We start from the raw sequence: 21,116 nt of genomic DNA on the forward strand, positions 1-21,116 counted from the left end.
ACGCCTATAGCGTTACAGTCTTTCATTTACATGTACCTTATTAAGTAATGCGATTGTAGTCTCGTCTTTATTTGCTATCAGCCACGCACACGGAGCTCAGAAGGGAGACGCTAGCCATCAGTGTGTACCTAAATACGTTTTGCTAACTAATCAAACCATCTATCTTTACAATAAATATATTTTTAAGTTTCTCTACTTTTAAGAGCAATGCATATATTTTAAACCATGTTTTGCTATGCATGTTTTATCAATTCTGACTATTACCACATTTCTACAGCTATAATTAAATAAATTTAAATAAAAACTAAATATAAGAAATTGTTCGAATTTTACATTCAGTTTGATATCAGTTATTTGTAGGGACCGGAAAAATTCGCGGTTTCAATTGCCTTTAGGATAGACTGCACATTCCCCTGTACGCTTGGGCAAATAACGCAAGTTCATTGGCTGCTGACTTGTAAGTCGTCTCAGCTGGTTTGTCTGTGATTCGATCCTTCTTTGGTTGAGGGTTTATAATTGGTTGAGATTTGTCCAGATGAACAATAAGCCAATAGCAAAATCATCTCAAAGGTATATTTATTTTAATTTTAGCCTATCGCTGAAACAATCTGTGAATTTTTCCAGTCTCTAGTTATTTGTACTGCTTCTATAAAGAAAACATGCTAAATCTGAACCATCTATACAACTTACTTAGTCCCACACCTTTTTCATTAGAAAAATCTGGTCTAAAATTAAAAAATAAAGAATTATACAACTAATTTTATAAAATAAATGTTTTACAAGTAGTCAGTATGTTTATAGTTCACTTAAGATAAAGTAAATTTCTTAGTTGCTCGTGTCAAAAGTAATATATATTCAGTGTAAGTTTTAGCCGCAGCGTCAGAAAAGCATAGTGTAATATTAGCCTAACAACTTCAAGCGCGCAAGGAAAGAATATATATATACAAACATATACACACACCTAATATGTGTGTGTGCTTGTATGTACATGTGTGTATATATAAAAAAATTTCAGCAGTTTGTAGAACAAGAAATGAATAAATGATACATAATACATTCATTTCTTAAAATATAAAAATAATATCCATCACATTTATTACTTCCTAGCTTTATCCCACATGGCTTCGCTCTCGTTTAAGTAGATTTTGTCATTCAGTTCAGGTTGTCGGTCGACACAGGAAGAAAAACTATTAAATTAAATTAATTAATAATATAATTAACTCATTTCATTCATGTTGTTCAATACGGGTAGAGGTTAAATATTTACAAAAGAAAAAAAACTACACAATATAAATCAGGGTTAAGTGTTGGAGAAGAAAAGAAATAGCGGAGTTTGTGTTAGTAGAGTCATGGGTTCTGCCTTGTCGCGAATTTAAGATCCCACTCCATATTAAATTTTACCTACAGTTAATTAACATCCCTTATTAACTCCGCTTGTAATCTATATCTTACATAGTATAAACCAAAGTCGCTTCCCGCTATCAAACTGTCATTATGTGTGCTTAGATCTTTAAAACTACGCAACGGATTTTGATGCGTTTTTTTTTAAAGATAGATTGATTCAAGAGGAAGGTTTATATCTATAAAACATGCATAATATAATAGAGAAACACTGATAATTTTAGAGGTTTAGTGATGTTGTGATGAATTGGTAGAAAATCACCATGGCAACGGCTGTAACATTGTTGATGCTTCATTCGTTTCTATGGCAATGACTATTTCATTGTTAGTGCAGTCCCCATCACCGTTGAAATTTTGCGGGGAATTTAAATATATAAAAATTGCTCTTTTTTTTTCCAAATATATATCCTACCGACTTGAAACTTGACAGTAATGTTTCTTATGTTACGCAGGATGACGTTTTCCGAAAATCAGCTCTCAAGGGTGGTTAAGTCCGTGCAACAGTGGTTACTTCGTCTCCATGGCAACGGGCATCGCTTTGATTTCTTTTTCCATTCGAGGCGCTGCAGTGGCGTACCCACAAGGAGGGGCATGTAAAATGAGCGGCGTAAAAGTGTACTGCCTGCAGACTGCCGAAGCGAAGTACGGGTACACCAGTTGACGTTGCGTGCTCGAGAGTCGGGAAACCATCGGTGCTATTCGTTTTCTCTCCGATACATTAAAAAACATTGTAATAAATTAATTTCCATGGTATTTCATTAATTATTACTGTAAATGGGAGATTTGGTCTTCTTTTCCCTGTAGTATAGCCGTGCGAAGTCGGGTTGCGCAGCTAGTATATATATAAATGATGAAATTTCTTCTGCTTTGAGGTGCAATCGCGTAAACACGACTAAAAGTACTGGTATGGGACCATCACCATTCGAAGCGGGATCGCATGTAGGTGGTTCTAGGTTATTATTAATTTTTTGAATTCCGTAGACCCTTTCACCAATTTTTGTTTAGATTTTTAAATTTGATAAGATTTTTCACCAGTAAAAATATATACATACAATTTATGTTATGGAAACGTTTCTCCGTGCTAACGGATTGCTCATAGCAACGAAAAATAACTACACCCAGCGATATATTAGTTAGATTTGCTGTAAAAATTTTCTTTAAGTTTATTAAACTATAATTTATTTTTTGATGAAATATATCCTATGTCCTTTTCTGTACCCCTGACAATGTGTATGCAAAATTTAATCATGATCGGTTGAGTAGTTAAGGCGTGAAAGCGTAACAAGCAAACAATCAAAATCAAATTTGCATTTATAATATTAGTAGGATGAATGAATAAAAGTGCTAATTGAACGGAACAGGCCTGTGTTTATTTTTCATAGTCGTTTACCTATATTTGTTTAAGTCATTGACATTTCTTTCAATGAAATTAGATATGTGCCTCCAGAAATCAGATACTAAAATAAAAAAAGTTAATTTAGTTTTGTTTATGAATAGGTTGAACGAATATTTATGCTTGTGTATACGAGCACAGCGACTGCTTGTTGTCGACGGAAATGTTTGCAGGTTTTACTGTATGGCTTGTCATTGTGATGCCTCAGCGGGGCTCCTGAGATCCCGGACTCAAGGTCGTAGGGTCCTTGGAGAAGAATACCTGAAATGTGCTGGGGTGGGGTGTGGCAGGAAACCCGTGCGTCACTGGGGAAGGGGAGATAAGTTGCCAAGTGGTGGGGGAACAATTTACGGGCAAACGGATTCTCAAGACAAAGGACAGAATGAAACTTACGCAGATATTCGTGATGGTTTGTATGAAATATAATTTGAGTATTCACAAACACAAAATATTATAAAAACGCAATACAGTCTCCTTGAGTTCTATGGGGAAATAAATTTTTGTTTAGTTTAAGTGTTCCAAGTTACTTCCAAAATTAAACCTCCACATTAAATAATATTATAAAAATCTACAGTTTTTCACTTTTTACAATCGTATTCTAACACATAAAATTTTTTCACCCGTTCAGATGGTAAAACAACGAGCTTTGAGAGACGCACGTGTACACTTACAAGGGGCCATCCATAAATTGTCACTCGAATCATGATTTTTTTGCCCCCCACCCCCACCCGGGACTTGTCACAGATGGTGTGACGTCACAAATTTTCCAGTTTTATATATTGAACTAATTTAATTAAAACAGCAGTTTTAAAATTATTTTTACTCTCATTAAAAATATGTTTTAAACAAAATAACATTAAATCAAACATTTTTCGCTTACATTTAAAGTTTCGCATTTCAATATTTTATATTTGGACATGTGACATCACGAAGCTTATGACGCCTCCTACCCCTTGTCACACAATGTCACACTTCGTCGACCACCTCCCCTCCCCTTAACTCATGGCGTTATTTAGGGATGGCCCCCAATGAGACCGAGTCTTATCAGTTTCAGACAAGAAACTCAAGAAAAGGTAAATAACAATGTTTTCAAATAACCTTTAAAAATCACACAAGACATCTTGTAATTCTGTCCTCCATATTTAATGTAACGTATTCCGAGAACACTGAAGTTATTTGTATGGAAGCCAACGACTTTATTTTTATTACACGTTTCACGTTTTCACTTATGAAACTACCAAACAGTGAAAGCACATGAAATTTTTTAATGAAATTATAAAGAATTGCTTACTTTGACATAAAAATTAACATTACTTATAGAAATAAGCCAACTGTAAATTGTTTCGACATTTGTATTGTTTCAAGTTGCAGGGTCGGCGATGTTAGCGTCTGGCGTATTTTACCTATAAATTGCCGCAGTTTTATTGCACTTGTTGCATGTAGCGTCCTGTGCGTTTGCTTTTCTTGCGAAGTTTATAACATTAGCCTTGTAGTCAACTAGTGAACACCTTAAGGTGTAGCCAAATTATACTTGTTGATTTTATTTAATTTCAGACACCCGTGGTCAATTCTTAAACATAATTTACTACAGTTACATCCAATTGTTAAATTTTCATGTATTTCACACTTCTTCCACGTGAAAAGTGCCACGTATCTACCGCTCAAGCCCGCTCCACAATGTGTAATGGAACTTCAAGAAATTTAGGTTTCAATATGCGTTCGCTGCTTCCACAGTGTGTGAAAACTTAACAAATGGTAATGAAGTGATTGAATTTCACGGTTACGAAAAAAATAAATTAACTGAAAATTGGTTGAGTTACGATAAAATAACCACGGTCATGATTTACACACACACGCCTACACGCACACACACATGTATATAAACATAATTATATAATTAAATATAATTAAAAACAAAGTAATGATTCTGGAGGAAAATTGAAAATAATGTCTTATAATAGCGAACTACAAATTAAAAGTTCTCAAATAAAATGAAAACAACAGCATACTCTGTTTATTAATTACTGAAATCCAGCGCTATTGGACGTCTACACTTTCAACTACCATGATTCATAACTGCATTTGCTTTACGAGAACTTGCAAAAAAATCAGTGTAAAAACAACAACATACAGGATTAGCATATATGAATGACCGGATGTAAAAAAAAATCATATTTTCAAAGATATTATTCCATCAGTGATACTGAAAAAAAAAAAAATAATAAATTCCAATTTCTTATCAAAATCGTTCACTTCATGGCAGCTTTACCTTAGAACTCGATGATAATCGGAAAAAATGATAAGTGTTTATAAACCAAGTATACATTAATAGTTAATAATCAGGCATTGATATGTTTACATCTCATGACCTAACTTCGTATTACGCTTCATATCCTAGTAATTTCGTCATTGTAGATCCACAAAATGTACTTGTACTAGACCCCAATTTACATATGGGTCAACCGGGCATTCGCCCAGATTTCCAGTTTTTGAGCGGCGAAAGAATTCGTGGTACGAAAAAAATTGGACAAAAAGGTTTGAAGGACGAGAAATAATGCCTAAAAATATAAATTACTAAATAAAATAATTTAGAAAAAGATTTAAAATTTGTTTAATAGTATACTGTAACTCATATTTTATTACGGTACGTATAACAACCGTATAAAAATGCTACAAGCATTTATTAAATTTAAAAAAATACACACAGCCTTTGTCTTTGAAAAACCTTTGTATTTAGTTGCATAATATGCTGTTTTAAAACTTATTCAAATAAGCTTGCCATTGAAAAGTTTTATTATTTTTGCGGGGAACTGGAAAGAAAGGGGGCAGCTAAAAATTATCTTCCCAGAGCGCTGGCTCCTGAAATCGGGGCCAAGTTAGTACATAATACAAGAGCAACCAAACTACTAAAATTGTTTACGATGAAATGTACATATTTTCCACTTTCCCTACAACCAATTCTATAGATTTTGGTGTAAAGTCAAAATCATCCTCACAACGAATCAAGTGAAAGCTTACATTCGAAAATATCTTAAAATAAATGTATTGTATAAATAAAATGGAAAGGCTGTTTGCAAAACAATCTGTTATACACAAATGCAAGGCTACGCACAGTTAAAACATACTTGTTTTTCCAACACTCAACCCACTCAATACTAAAGAACATATACTGAGAACTAAAATTAACCTAGCCAAACTCAAGAACTAATTATTCTTAGATGACGCTGAGGGCACTATTCATTTGGTTAGAATTCGTATATAAGGAGTATAAAATCTATATTGTAACACAAAAAATTAGGATAGGTTCGTAATATGGTAATTTTATAAAATAGCAGCTTCTTGTAAATAAGGCTAATACAAAACCGTGAAGTGGAAGATTCGTTGCGTAAATTCAGAAGTAGTAATATTCATTTGGTACGTAAGTAAAACTTTATTACGCAATTAATAAAGGCAACCTAACTAACCTTTAACTGTAGTTACTATTCAACTTGTTTTCCAGGAGCCGCTACTCTGTAATTTTGCCCTAAAACATTCCGATATGGCATACGAGTAATATATAAATGTATGTCCGGCATCTGGTGCCAGTACATTGTGTGTGGTTGAGGTCCATCGTGTGTGGTTGAGGTCCATCATCTTGGATTGTGAATTCACGGCGGCCATTTTGCATGACCTTGACTTTGACCTCGGCCGCTTGATATTCCTGACAACATTTTGTTGGTGTTCTCCCTGTGCTCCTGGTTATTCCTGTCAAAACTTTTGTTGACTTTCTTAGTGTGCTTCTGGTTAATCATTAGAAAGTAGGTTCATTTCAAGCATTTTTTCGATATGAGACATGCAATTGTATTCAGTTTTGCGTTTATTTAGTGAATTCCTGTTACCAAATTACTTTCGATATGAGAAATGCAATTGTATTCAGTTTTACGTTTAGTTAGTGAATTCCTGTTACCAAATTACAACTACAAATTAAATCAGGTGAAACTCACACATAAATTAGATTTATCACTGAGTCAATTTCTATGTATTAAAACAGCTGAGAACCACAGCATGCAAGACTATTCTCCTTCTGCTTGAGGTCTAGCAAAGCTCTCCTTCTATTCCGATCGTGAGTGAGCATCCTGCATCTCGCCTAAAACAGTGGCCGCTTTTACAACATAACAAATAACGAATGTTTTATACTTGCATTATTATACAAGGTAAATTGTACTAGATGGATTCAGATATATTGTTTAAAGCAAGAACACTGTGAGCAATTACATGAGGAGACATCTGTAGGTGAAAAGCAGATCTACTTGTAGATGAATTTTTCAACAAATGTAAAATTAACTCTAGCTGATGGTTTACTGAAATTCCTACTTGAATGTCTGTTTTAGTTTGGAACACTCAGTATGCTTCTGACCACATTCACAGAAGCTAGTATGGATTCCGTAGCGATGTCTGTAGCCGTTATCGAACGGACACAAGTGTAGTTATTGCAGCAAGAAATTTACCTTGCAATAATTGTTAAACGTCATGAGAGAAGCGAGTGTATTTTGGGTCATTACCAAAAATTATTTAGTTGCACTCATCATCATTTAGTTGACGAAATATCTTGAATAAACATCACAAGATCTGTACAACCAAGCTAACTGATGATAAAAAGAACGGTGCTTCAACATCCAGAAAGTGAAATAAAGACAACACTATCTCAGATTTCGTTAATGATTTGAAATTAAATGCTAACGAAGAAAGTAGCATCTTTAATGGAAATGAAAAAAAAAAAGAATTATCAATAGCAAATTGAAGTCATCTTTGCATAACTGAAAACAATATAAAAGCATCTGAAGTTGACAAGTTCGAATAACGTGATGACGCACTTGAACCTTTCAAGTTCGAAGACCAAGCTGTAGCACCTGAATCTTACAAGATCGACAATTGTGATGAAGCACTGAGATCTAAACGATGGAAGCGACATGTTCAAATTATCAATTCTGATCATTTCCGTGATGATCAATGGGACGATTATGATTATAATAACTATGAGGCTGGTTTGAAAACAGAAGACTATCGAGTTTCTCAGAAAATTGGCAGTAAAAGCGTAAAGAATATGGAGGCAGCAGCAGAAGAGATTGATTACACAACATGAGAAGATCCTAAAATATTGGTCGATAGGTTTAGACTTCTACTTGCTTCCCAAAATGTTAAAAATTTATCCATTACTAAAGAAAAAGGTACTATACTTCATGCACTAAGATGTACGGGATAGTACAATAATGCCTTGTTTTACCTGCAACTGTATTTTATTGAAAAATAAATTATATTTTGTATTTTGGAAAAAATGTTTTATTTCTTGTATTTTAATTTATCGCCTACACTTTCTCACACTACAATTTCTAACTAAAACATGCAAAAATCGTCACCAAACAAAATAATAAGTAACAAAAATGCCTTCTCAGCAATCGAGACAGTTTCGGGCTAAATATGACTGAAACCAATAACAGCTAAATTCAGTTGTAGCTGTTGTAGAGAGTTGGAGACATTGTAGCCGTTGTAGCCAGTTGGAGCTGATGTAGCGATTGTAGCCGTCGTAGCCAGTTGGAGCTGTGGAATCCAGAGTAATTTTGAGTTGTTGATTTTAATCTTTACTCGGACTGGACAGTAGCAGTCGCAACAATGACGAAGACCTTGATGACGTATGTACCATCAGCAATTGAAGGTTCTTCAGTTCAGTCTGACCTATCACCTATAACAACAGTAATGCTGACTATCGTCAGTAGAGATCATTGTGGAAGGTCTACCATCGTCGTTTACATACTAGAGGAGACTTTAACGGGTGCAGTGTCTTTATCAGCAGTAAAAACATAAGTATCGAAAACGAATACATCGTGGTTCGGATATGCTTGGCCTACAAGGCTGACATTGTAAATGATCTGTTCGAACAGTATTCTGAGAACCGATGAATTAGATCTTATGGTTCGGGATACTTTGTCTATACCTGAAATGGTACATGAGTAAGCTGAAGGAGTTTCCAAACCTCTTGGTGTGGAGACGCTTGTCATACGGCCTGTCTAGAGTGACGTTTTGTTGTAAGGCCAACTATCCAATTGTCAGAAGGTAAAGAGAGAAATAAAAAATATATATTTTTAGTCTAAAATCCCCTTTTTTGCATCGACCAAGGATTGAACCGAGGACTGAAATCAATTGATTCAATCGCTATATTATTTGGCTAATTTCCTAATATTTTTTTGATTTTTTCTCGATTATTAATTTAATAAGTACAGAATTTCAATATGGTGATCAAACCTACATCTGCGGCTCACTAGGAGCCGATAGATTAGGAAAGTAAATATATATATTTTTGTATTTTTAAATGAATTTAATTAAATTTTAAACATAAAACTTTATTTGTATTGCTCAAGGATTGAACCAAAGACTTAAATCAATCGGGTCAATCATTACATTATGAAAGATTTTCTTTTATAATTTTTGGAATCATTTCTGGATATATAGGTTAATAATTACAGAATTACAATATGACGGCTATGATGTCCGAAAATATGGCGGAAGTGACAACATTCTTGCAATAAATACTCCTGCACTCTTGCCAGCATAGCAGTAGCGCTCTATAGCATACGGCTGGATACTAACGTGCCTGGTAGCTAGAATTGAAAACAAATATGTTGGCAGCGCCCTCTAGCATATGGTTGGTGTACTACATGACACTCACGCTCCTATTATTGTGAATTGAAAACAAGTATGGCGGCAGTTCCCTCTAACAAATTCTGATATTTTTATTTCATCATATCGAAAAAAATTACGTCTGAATTTGCGACATTTTTTATATATACCTTATATAATCTCAGTCTGTTAAATGTCTCGATGGTCATGTGGTAAAAGGCGTATGTTTCTAATCCAGAGTTCCGAACTTCCATGGTTCGAATAACCTAACTGCCAATGTATACAGTATAAAAAATTAAATTTAATATGTCGATAAGGGTCATAAACTCATTAGTAGGTAATGGAACATTGAACTTATGTGCATGAGACAGAGAGTATTTGACAAACACTAGGAAAAAATAGCAGTAACAAAAATGGTAGACATTACATAATCCAAGATGGCGACCTCCAGTAGAAGAAACAAAAGCAAGATGACAACTTCCGGCAGATAAAAACAAGATGATGGAAAAACCCAGATTGCGGCCGTAACGAATTGGGGCATTCGATTTTAAGATGGTGGAAAGTTTCAGAAACAAAATGGTGGATTCCAGTATGGCGGCGAGATCATAGTCCAGGTCATTCAAGATAGCCGCCATGATGTCACAATCCAAGATGGCGGACTCCAAACACACCACGCACCGACTTCAGTTTCCGGACATACATTTATACACTTCTCATACGGAATGCTAGAAAAAAAAAGTTTATTTTGAATGCATACTGGCGTGAACTTCTTAATAGTTATAAATACTTTTTTTGTTAAGAATTCTTTAAAAATATATCAAAAGGAGTTTTGTGTGTTTCAAGGGAAAGGCCCTGCTGTTAATTTCAGCTGCAAAAAAAAAAGAGTCAAAATATGACAAAACAACACAAGTGAATATGTTAAAATTACTAGTTAATGGAGTGTAGCACTATGAGGCAAAAAGCCACAGACTAATGTAATGTAGGTCTACACATAACATAACCAACCGCAGACATTCAATTAAGTAATTGTGTCACAGCATTTTTCTCAAGAAAACAATTAGTTAACTCATTTGTGAATAATGCCTCTCCACTCAACCTACTCGCATTTGGCAATGAATTAGTGAAAGTGTTAATTCAAAGTCGAGTACAGTAAATAGTTATCTGGTTGCAAGCAATAGAGCTTAAAATTTTCGTCCAAAACACCTGACACAGTTCTTACTTTTAGAGTAAAGTAAATAATAAAAGGGAATTTTTTTCATAGAACCATTAAAATACATAATATTAAATTTTAAAGTTTATTGTGCGAAATACGAAACCAAAAATAATGTAATCATTAATTGATGAAAACCCGTACTTATATTGTTGACATTACTATAAAAAAAATGGGGGTGGGGGGGGGGGGAGCTGCCGTAGTACGTACATTTCAACATATTTACTAAGACATTGGAAACTTAAAAGTCTGTAGACAAAATACTCTGCAATCTTACGTGAAGGAAGAGAAAGTCCGCGAGAGATAGTAAAATTTCTGATTTATACGTAGGGCATAACGCAGGTCACACCGAGCAGATCGACCGGCATTTTCAGCTACATGAGTCACGCTGAAATATGAACTCGATTGAAACTTCTACGAGCCGAAGAAAAGAAACAACAATTTTTCCTAAACTGTTACTAATTCAAAGTTATGATAAATATATAAACGGAAAATACCCTTAATTTTTTTTATAATATTAGTCAAAAATAGTTATAAATAACTACGGGTAACTCATTCAAAAATATGAATAGGTATATTAAAGGAAAATAGTTATTGAATTTTATTTTAGAACTATGAAAATAGGTTAGGCAAACAATAAATTAATTAAAGTAACAATGAAAAAAATTGTAAAAAAATATATACTTTTAAATTTAAAACCTAATTCCCGTAAAAATACCTCATTATCTCACATCAAGTAATGAGTGTTACTCGGAAATGCACTACGTATAATACAACGAGGTAGCGAAAACGCGAAAGCTCAGGTTCGAAATCATTTCATGAATCTTTATTTTTTTACCACCTCTCCTATAACCTTGCCGTCATGTTGGAACCAGCTGTCTGGCCAAAAGTTTTCTGCATCCCCAGTAAACATTGCTTGTGCAGTATTGCCCCGGAAATCAACAGGAAAATAGTACCTTGATTTAAATTTTATGAAATGGAAAAATTAAATATTTATGTTCCTCATATATAAAATTTTTAATGCTTTTTATCTCAAAATGTGTTAAAAAGATTTTAATAACTACCCTGCGTCTGAACATTAATGTTTCTGCTTTCTCTACATTACGTGATATATCACTTATTACAGTTTTAACGATTATTTTACATACATTCTGTATTTATATTCTCAAGATTATGTTTATCGCTACATTTAAAAAACTGTAAAAATTTTATATTAAATAAAAGACACTAATGTAACCTTCGAGAGAAGAATACCTAATGACGCTACAACGTAAGTAAATGAGATAATACAAGTTTATTTTTATTTAGTTTTAAATTTCCGTCAACAGCGAATTTATTATAGCTCTACAAACAAAACAAACTGTTTTACTAACACAAATTAAATCTTAATCATATGAAAACAGGAATAAAATAAACGTGTAATTCAGATATGGCGAGCAAACCATTAGCTGAAGTCAATTTAGCTATGTGTGGAACTAACAGCACCATCTATACACAGAGAACCAAACTGAACCCGAAAGTAACTGTTTGGCCACAAGAGTGCAGCTCTGAATGCGGGGAATGCAAGCAAAAATATTTCTCACTACAGTCCTTTCAAAATATTTACGCCTTCTCATTCAAATTCTAAGTAACGTGATTCGGCGTTATGTGTTTCTAAGTTACGTGTTTCTAAGTTATGACAGTTCTAAGTTGTGTTTCTAACTTGTGATAGTTCTAAGTTGTGACTTTCTACGTTATGACGTTTCTAAGTTGAGTGGTTCTGCGTTGCGTGTTTCTAAGTTACGTGTTTCTAAGTTATGACAGTTCTAAGTTGTGTGTTTCTATCTTGTGATAGTTCTAAGTTGTGACTTTCTACGTTACGACGTTTCTAAGTTGTGTGGTTCTGCGTTGCGTGTTTCTAAGTTACGTGTTTCTAAGTTACGTGTTTCTAAGTTATGACAGTTCTAAGTTGTGTGTTTCTAACTTGTGATAGTTCTAAGTTGTGACTTTCTACGTTATGACGTTTCTAAGTTGTGTGGTTCTGCGTTGCGTGTTTCTAAGTTACGTGTTTCTAAGTTATGACAGTTCTAAGTTGTGTGTTTCTAACTTGTGATAGTTCTAAGTTGTGACTTTCTACGTTACAACGTTTCTAAGTTGTGTGGTTCTGCGTTGCGTGTTTCTAAGTTACGTGTTTCTAAGTTATGACAGTTCTAAGATGTGTGTTTCTAAGTTGTGATAGTTCTAAGTTGTGACTTTCTACGTTACGACGTTTCTAAGTTGTGTGGTTCTGCGTTGCGTGTTTCTAAGTTACGTGTTTCTAAGTTATGACAGTTCTAAGTTGTGTGTTTCTAACTTGTGATAGTTCTAAGTTGTGACTTTCTACGTTACGACGTTTCTAAGTTGTGTGGTTCTGCGTTGCGTGTTTCTAAGTTGTGTGTTTCTAAGTTGTGTGTTTCTAAGTTGTGTGTTTCTAAGTTATGATCTTTCTAAGTCGTGTGTTTCTAAGTTACGTGGATTTTTCCAAGTTTTCTAAGTTATGACAGTTCTAAGTTGTGACTTTCTAAGTTATGTGTGGTTCCCTTAAATGTGATATATTTCATCAACACTAACATTTTATTAGCATTTGATCTAAGTGTTTCAATACGATTGTGAAAGAATAATTTTGAATCTAGCAAAATACCTAAGTCTCTGACACAGTTTGATTTTGCAATAGTATGATTGTCTAGTTTATATTCAAATACAATAGGATGATTTTTTCTTGGTTATAGTAGTGGTTTTACTGTAGTTAAGTTCAACGAGATTAGTCTTACACCATGCAACAACAAAAGAAATGTCGTGTTGAAGTAAGTGACAGTCATTTAATGAAGTAATTTTTCTATATATTTTTAGTTCATCTGCAAATAACAGACCAACAGAATAATTTAGTGCTTTGGTTATATCATCAATAAAAATGTTAAAAAGAAGGGGGGAAAGGGTACCACCTTGAGGTACTCCAGAGTTTGCCATATGTAAATCAGATTTAGTTTTATTAATAGAAACAAAGTATTTCCTATCTTTCAAATAGCTGCCAAACCATTTGATATATTTGTCGCTCAATCCCATAATGGATAATTTTCTGAGTAATATCTGATGGTTTACTGTGTCAAAAGCCTTTGCTAAATCAAAATAGCAAGCATCCACTTGGTCTCGGGTTATCACTTCAGAATAAATTTGATTTATGAAAGTTATCAGATTGCTAGTAGTAGATTTGCCAATTCTGAAACCATGCTGACAGTCAGATAGTTTTTTTTTGAGATTGAAATCAAGGTCTTTAAATATTATTTTATGAAAGACTTTAGCAAATCCATTTAAAAGAGAAATAGGCCTATAATGTGACATTAAATTTGCTACCTTTTTTATGTATAAGAATGACCTTGGCAGTTTTCCATATATTGGGGTAGATGCTGTTTTTAATACTGCTATTGAAGATAAATTGAAGGATAGGAACAAGAACCAGAGAGCATTCTTTTATTATGAAATTAGGAATACCATCTGGACCTGTTGACATAGTAGTTTTCAAGGATTTGATCCCTCAAAGTACAAGACTCTCAGTAATAGTGGACATAGGAATGGAGCAAGCAGTATTATCAGATATCAGAGTGTTGTTATTGGCTGGAGTTACATATACGCTAGAAAAATAGTTCGCAAAACTGTTTGCAATACAAAATGTGTCATTAGTGACAGTATCATTGACCTTGAGAGAGAATGGCTGATTGTATCCTTCTTTCATGATTTTTATGTAACGCCAAAAATTTTTTTGGATTTTGTTTGATTTAGTTGTTTAGAGTTTGTAATAAGGATTCATGTTTCTTTTGTATAATTTATGGAAATGTTTTTTTATGTTTTAATGTTTGTATAAGTTGCTTTGAGTAGCAATGCGGGTAACTATAAGTTGTTTTCACAGTGACAGGAATGTAACTCATAATATATTGATTAACTGTAGTAGTTAGAATGTCTACCATAATATAGACCAATCATGATTTTTAATAGCATTATACAAACTGAAGTAGTCTCGTTTTTTATAATTTATAAAGGTTGAAGATGTATTTTCTTTTCTGATTGTTAGAATTAATTCAATATTAACAATAAGAGCCGGATGGAATGTGTCTTCTTTAATTAATGACTCTAAGGCTTTACTAACCACACAATGCTGTAAATTAGAAAAAACATAGGTCCAAAAGGTGGATAGGAGGCTGAGTCACGTTACATTGGGACAAACCCAAACCTGAGATAAAGTGGAACACAGCTTTAGCTTTGGATGTCATACCAATAGGATTTACGTTTTTTGAATGTAAGTAGGACCACTCAACACCAGGCACATTAAAGTCACCAAGAATAAGGATATTATCTTGGCAATTGGCAAATTTTTCTTCGAGCTCTTCAAAGTAGGCACCATACACTGCAGGTAATGTATCAGGTGGAATATAAATATTACCAAGCACTAGGGTATTTGTTTGAGAGGATTTAACTTTAATCCATATAGCTTCAATTCCTGTATGATCGAAAACATGGGTTGGGAAAGCAGATTAAAATTTATTTTTGTTTATAGCAATTAATACCCCTCCTCCCCTTTCCTTCAATGTTAAGGCTGGGTCTCTGTCTGTTCTAAAGATGAGGTATTTATCATCAAAGTAATGCGAGTTAATGCTATTATTATTACCTAAACCAAGTTTCAGTAAGACAAATTATATCGAAATCATTAGCTGCTAAGTTATCGTAAAACTCAATTGATTTTGATCTTAGACCTCTCACATTTTGATAATAAATGTCACACACGCACGCACATGGACTAGCAAGATGAGAGAGAAGGGCCAGGCGCTCCTCCAGGCGCTGACGTGGAACATGATGATAAGGACGCCTCGTTTACTTCTGACGACGTAGCAGATGACTGCGGTGTTGTGGGGTTTGTGCTATCGGTAACGATAATCATTTTTTAAAATGGTATTTTCATATTTAAAATATTTTACAGTTTTAATAGTTGGTATGGTTGGTTAGCTAAATTAAAAATAATGTAAATTCATGTATGGTCTTAGTTAAGTTACATTAAAAATACAATGTGTGAATGTTTGGTTTGGCTAGATCAGATTTATTATGTATTAAAAATGTTTTAGTAATGTAGCTAACTTAATCCAACCAACTTTCTTTTTTGAAGAATCAGCAACACGTGAAAAATACTAACCTCGGAAACATCAAACATTTGCCTATCCTACTTAATTAGAGGAATCATTAAATGATTCACCTTTGCAAATACTTAACAACTACTTACATCATTTAGGTATCAGACAGCATCTGGACGTCTTGTTTCAAGTATTCAAACATGGTAAATACATTACATGCATGCAATTACAATGCATGCAATTACAATTACAATTACATGCTACTTGAAAACAAATCTGTGTCAGGTAATGAAATAATGCTAATATTGTTTGCAGTTTTAAGAATATTTTAAAAATGTCAGGAAGTTAAAATATAATTATTTTTTGGTTTTCATTTAATTTTGAGTATGCAACCCTTTTATTGATGATTATTCGCCAAAAATTGTAATGTTAGTTTGTATTAAGTACATTTAAGTAGTTGTTTTTTTAAGCAATGCAAACAGTTTTAATTGGTAAGTTTTCATAGATATATGTAATCATTGTCAAAAGTTCTGATCAGGAAAAGTTATGAGATACATGGAGCAGTTAGGGGAAAGTCAGGGAATTATGTTTACAGCATTTGCTAGTGGTGCCTAGTGTGAATGTTGTGGTTGCAGTCGCACCAGCGATGGTTACAGTGGAATGGCCTACGACAGGTGGATAGAGCAACATGCTAGCGACACTTCTAAGTCTGCGATGGCAAAAATGCAACATCAGTACTGGGTCACCAAGCAGACTGTGTTTCGCAAACTTGGGAAGAAAGATGATGCGTGTATTGTGGCATCAGATGCAGAACTTGATGCTAAGTTGGAGTTGTTTCGTTCAATCCAAAACAGCTGCCTTGACCTACAGAGGATCATAGATAAATACCAGGAACGCTTGTGCAGTAAGTTGTGCCCTTCTTCAAAGAAATGAATATCAAACTTCATGTGTAGCTTGTATGAAATGTTAAACATAATTCGTAGCTGTTGGAACTAAATGAGATAAGTAAACTAAATAAATTTTCTCTGCATTTAGATGTAATATTGACCTATGTGTCAAAATACCATTGAAATATTAAAAGTAGTATTTGAAATGTAAATGAGTCTTTATTAGGTTGGTTTGGTTGTGTTTTAAAATACGGCTCACCATATTGTAGACCAGAATATATTAAAATGAATTGTTATTTACATTCTAAAATGAAATAATAAAAAAAAAAGACATATAGGTAAGGGGTACCAGCTGGTTAAAACATTGATTAGTAAAATTTTTGTTACTAAAATAATCATTTTCATTTTTTAGTGTTTATTAGATTTTTTTTTGGTTGTTATATACATCCATATATTTTTCACTTTTATGTATTTTATTGGTTTTGTTAGTTTATTTGGGATGGAAAAATTGATTACGATCCAACTTGAACAGTTGGCCTCTTGTAACGACCAAGCCTACAGCCCTCCCCACTTGTTTAACAGTTTGATTAACCATTTATTATGTTGTCTGATCATATTTAGTACCTACTTGGTGTGGTTTTTCAATATCATGTAAATACCAGCTTTTTAAATTTTTTAGAAGTATTCAAGCATTTGCAACGTGTTTAATAATCATAGTTTACATTAGTTAATGTAAAATATTTTTAATTTGTTCACTTCCATTTAACTATGATATTTAAAGTTTCTCTTACATATTTTTTACTGGTTTTATGTATGTTGATGTAATTTTCTTTGGTATTTTTTTTGCTATGGTATTTAGTTTGAAAGCTGGTTGATGCAATAATTTGCTAGTTATGTAAGCATTGGAGAGAGACAGATGTACTTGTGCATGGGAGACTCATGATTTAGTTGAAATGTTGTTGCCATGCACCAGTATTGGCTGATATTTGTCTGTGTTATTTTGTAATTAGTCAGAAATTGTGTCACATGGGCACCCGTTATTCTCTAAAGAGAAGGGCTGCCATGGAGGCAGTCAGAGTCCGTGCAAGGAACTTAGTGGTCTTGTGTCGGGCTGTTACTCAAATGAACATAATAATGTAGTGGAAGAGACAATTTCATGGCTGTGGTCCGAGGTACGCCAAACATGAAACCTTTTTGGACTTTTTAAGTTAGAATTTGTTCGACCCCAGTCTTCTGAAACACCCCATTGTTCCGAGGATAGAGTCATTTGCTTGTACTGTGAGTTGCCAACAACCACTGGATTTAATTAACAATAGTATATAATTTTCATCTACAGGTACCTACCAACGAACAATAAATTTGTTTTTGGAATCAGAGCAGATGTTTTGTGCGACTAGGTTGTAGTATGACATGTATTTGTTTTTTGTGGTCGGAAGATGGTGGTCACAGTGACTTGTGAATTTTCGTAAAGTATAAATAAAAACGGTAAAAATCAGTTTGTGTCAGAGATGTTATTTCATTAATCAATCATTGACAGTAAATATCTATATTCTTTTAACTTAAATAGTTTTTCAGCACCCAACTAATTTTTTCAAGTGTTCATGTATGTGCTCTCTAGACCAGTATTGAGCTAGCTGGAGGTCTGGAGTATAAAACACTGAACCATTTGAGTTAAGACAGTTAAATTGAATCTGTTTTAGAATAGTATATCGAAAAGCTAGGTGGTTAAACTAAATGGTCATAAGTAATTAAAGTGATGGGTCAATGAGTGACATTTAAAGTATCTATTGAAAATAAGTTAAAAATTATGAATGTTCGCAAAAAGGAATATATTTTATTCTGACTGATTTCTGGAAAAAAGGCTGTTATGAAGCTTTGAATTTGAAAATTATGTGGTTCACTGATTTCAAAAGAAAAATTGCTGTTGGAACATTATTAAAACACTATAATCATTGTTTATAGCAATTGTAACATTTACATTTAATTTTTCTCATTTTTTATGACTTTACCATACAATTTACTAGGCCTGTGTGAATACTAGTTTTTTGATGCAAAGTGAATATCAAATCAAGTGTTTAAGCTATTCGTGAAGTCAAATCGAATTGTGAATATTGTTCTTGGCGAAGTTGTATGATAGTATGATACTTATTTTATAATATACAGGATTGAAGTAAAAAAAAATTGTTTAATATTTGTAATGTTTGAACTGTTAAAGTGATAAACCAATTGGGCCTTATGTATAACATCATTCAATAAAAATTATAAAATAACAATGCATATTGGTATTGAGCATTCATAAAAGCAAATAAAGTGCAACTAACTTATTCAAGCCAAACATATACAACACAAAAAAAAATTTTCATGAGCGAATCTTGTTTTACCAATATTTTAAAACTTTGCAGCAAATATGGATCTTAACATCAGATGCAAAGCTTTGCATCACATCTGAAACTTCAAATAAAACAAACAGCAAATTTCCTGGCAAAGTCAAATTGAATATTAAAAAAAGAGCTTCTATTGATTCGCTTAGTCGAAGCTTTGCACAGGTCTACAGTTTGCCTGGACTAATAGCTTGGTCATGTTCACTGGTGATTCAGTTCTTTGTGTCTAAGGCAGTCATTAATTATGTAGATCTTGCCCAAGAAGAGAACTCCATGGGTCGTTTCCTCAAGGAAGCTGGAAAAAACGATAAAACTCGTGCTGGGAAAATGATGACAGCGGTTGGCAAGTCACTGTCTTATTCAGGGCAGCAAAGACTTGCCCTCAGAGTTCCACTGATGCGTTTGTATCAGGTAAGGGTTATAATTGTATGGTCTACCTATTATCGTAGTTTCTGATATATTATGCGAGGTCAGCTTGACAGTAATGAAAATTGGAAAATGAACTTACCAATTCATGTAGCCTAAACTATGAAACAACTTGAATATGCACTTGAAAATAGCAAAACCTTGCTATTTTCTTTCCCCATGCACCATAGCAAAAATATGAAGGAAAGGTTGGTGCCTGGGTCTTGTTGACTATCACTATTATTACAGCTGGGTGTGTGGACTCCATGCAATAGTAACATAAGTACCGTCGCATAATATGATTGTCAGAGTAGAGGAGCTTTATCTATAGACGCTTGTAATGTGCATAAAATGCTGGTCTTAATATGCTGAAAAAAAGTCTAATTTATTAAACTGCATTGCACTATTTATTTAATCTTGTTTCAGTTGCATAAAATAAATTAATGGTAAGTCAGCTTCAAAGTTTTTCACATTAAAATAATTTGATGGATTTTTTTTTTTTACTCAAGTGGGGTTTCATTTTGTATGTTATATTTTGTTTTATGATTGTGGAGGTATGTTGGCTAATACATATCGAAATGTTTGTCTTGTTAGTCCCTGGTTTCGCACTGTCAAGTTATACACGTCTGGTAAAAGTGAATTAATATTTGGGAATCCTAGACTAGTGATTGTTGATTGTGAAGAGACCAAAGATTCATAATTTAGTACACTTTCTCACAACAGTTTTAGCAACACATATTTAGAATTTTTAAATGTATCTGTGCGTACATGTTATTGAATGTCTTCCCACAGTTTTTTCTTTTAGCATTTTCTAATTTTGTATTGCAGAGAAACTTTGATGAATCATCACTTGTTTAACTGCCAGGTTCTGTCATTGTCTAGAAAAAGGTATGAATATCAATAAAGACATATTTTAAATATAATACATTTCTGTACGGTACCACTCTTATATGCATTAAAGTTTATATTTATAATTTTTTTAAAATTGAATACAATTTTAATGTATTATTTTTATTTAATTTAAATGGTTTTATTTTTGTCCCAAGCTAATGGTGAAATCATGTTACTGTGCATATGTTTTTAGAGATTCTGTTATACATCTATTAGGTTATTTGTCTTAGTCCTGGTCTAAACGGTGATGGTTAATAGAAGTTTGACTGTGTTTATTTGTAGCAAATAAATAAATCTGATATACATAACATATTTTTTCTGCTAACAGGAAGTTGAAACCTTTCGACACAGAGCAATTGCAGATACACTACAGAATGTCAACTCCATGGAGAAGGTTCGCACAGAGTACAGGGCGTCTTTGAACTGGATGAAGAACGTTTCCCAGGAACTGGATCCCGACACCTATAAGCAGCTGGAAAGGTTCAGAAAGGTAAATGGCAGTGTGGCAGCGAGTTGTTATTGACATCCAAAAAAAATTAACGTGTTTATCGCATGTAACTATTTTTAATTATTTTTTTATGGGCTGTATGGAAGAGCTACTGGAAGTCAACTAAATTGTTAGAGCATTATCAGCTTAACTGAAATTGTTCATTGCAATATGAGCACCACCATCACATTTTTTCGTAGTTAAATTGGAATTGTGGAATTTTTTATTTGACACACCTCTATTATGGTTTCATATACATTTATTTCGTTTTA

General features: G+C 33.4%; 1 protein-coding gene across 7 annotated transcripts in view; it reads left to right on the forward strand.

The window, feature by feature from the left end:
• The window catches only part of LOC134542801 (islet cell autoantigen 1), a 74,761-nt gene that overhangs the window by 12,470 nt on the left and 41,175 nt on the right, over window positions 1-21,116 (forward strand). For all 7 annotated transcript variants that reach the window (XM_063387365.1, XM_063387357.1, XM_063387383.1 and 4 more), the window contains exons 2-4: window positions 16,429-16,697; window positions 19,312-19,472; window positions 20,686-20,847. In XM_063387365.1, the coding sequence (XP_063243435.1) occupies window positions 16,429-16,697; window positions 19,312-19,472; window positions 20,686-20,847 (592 nt within the window). The remainder of the gene's footprint in view (window positions 1-16,428; window positions 16,698-19,311; window positions 19,473-20,685; window positions 20,848-21,116) is intronic.

The sequence above is a fragment of the Bacillus rossius genome, chromosome 1 (assembly GCF_032445375.1).
Source record: "Bacillus rossius redtenbacheri isolate Brsri chromosome 1, Brsri_v3, whole genome shotgun sequence".
Taxonomy (NCBI): Eukaryota; Metazoa; Arthropoda; class Insecta; order Phasmatodea; family Bacillidae; genus Bacillus; species Bacillus rossius.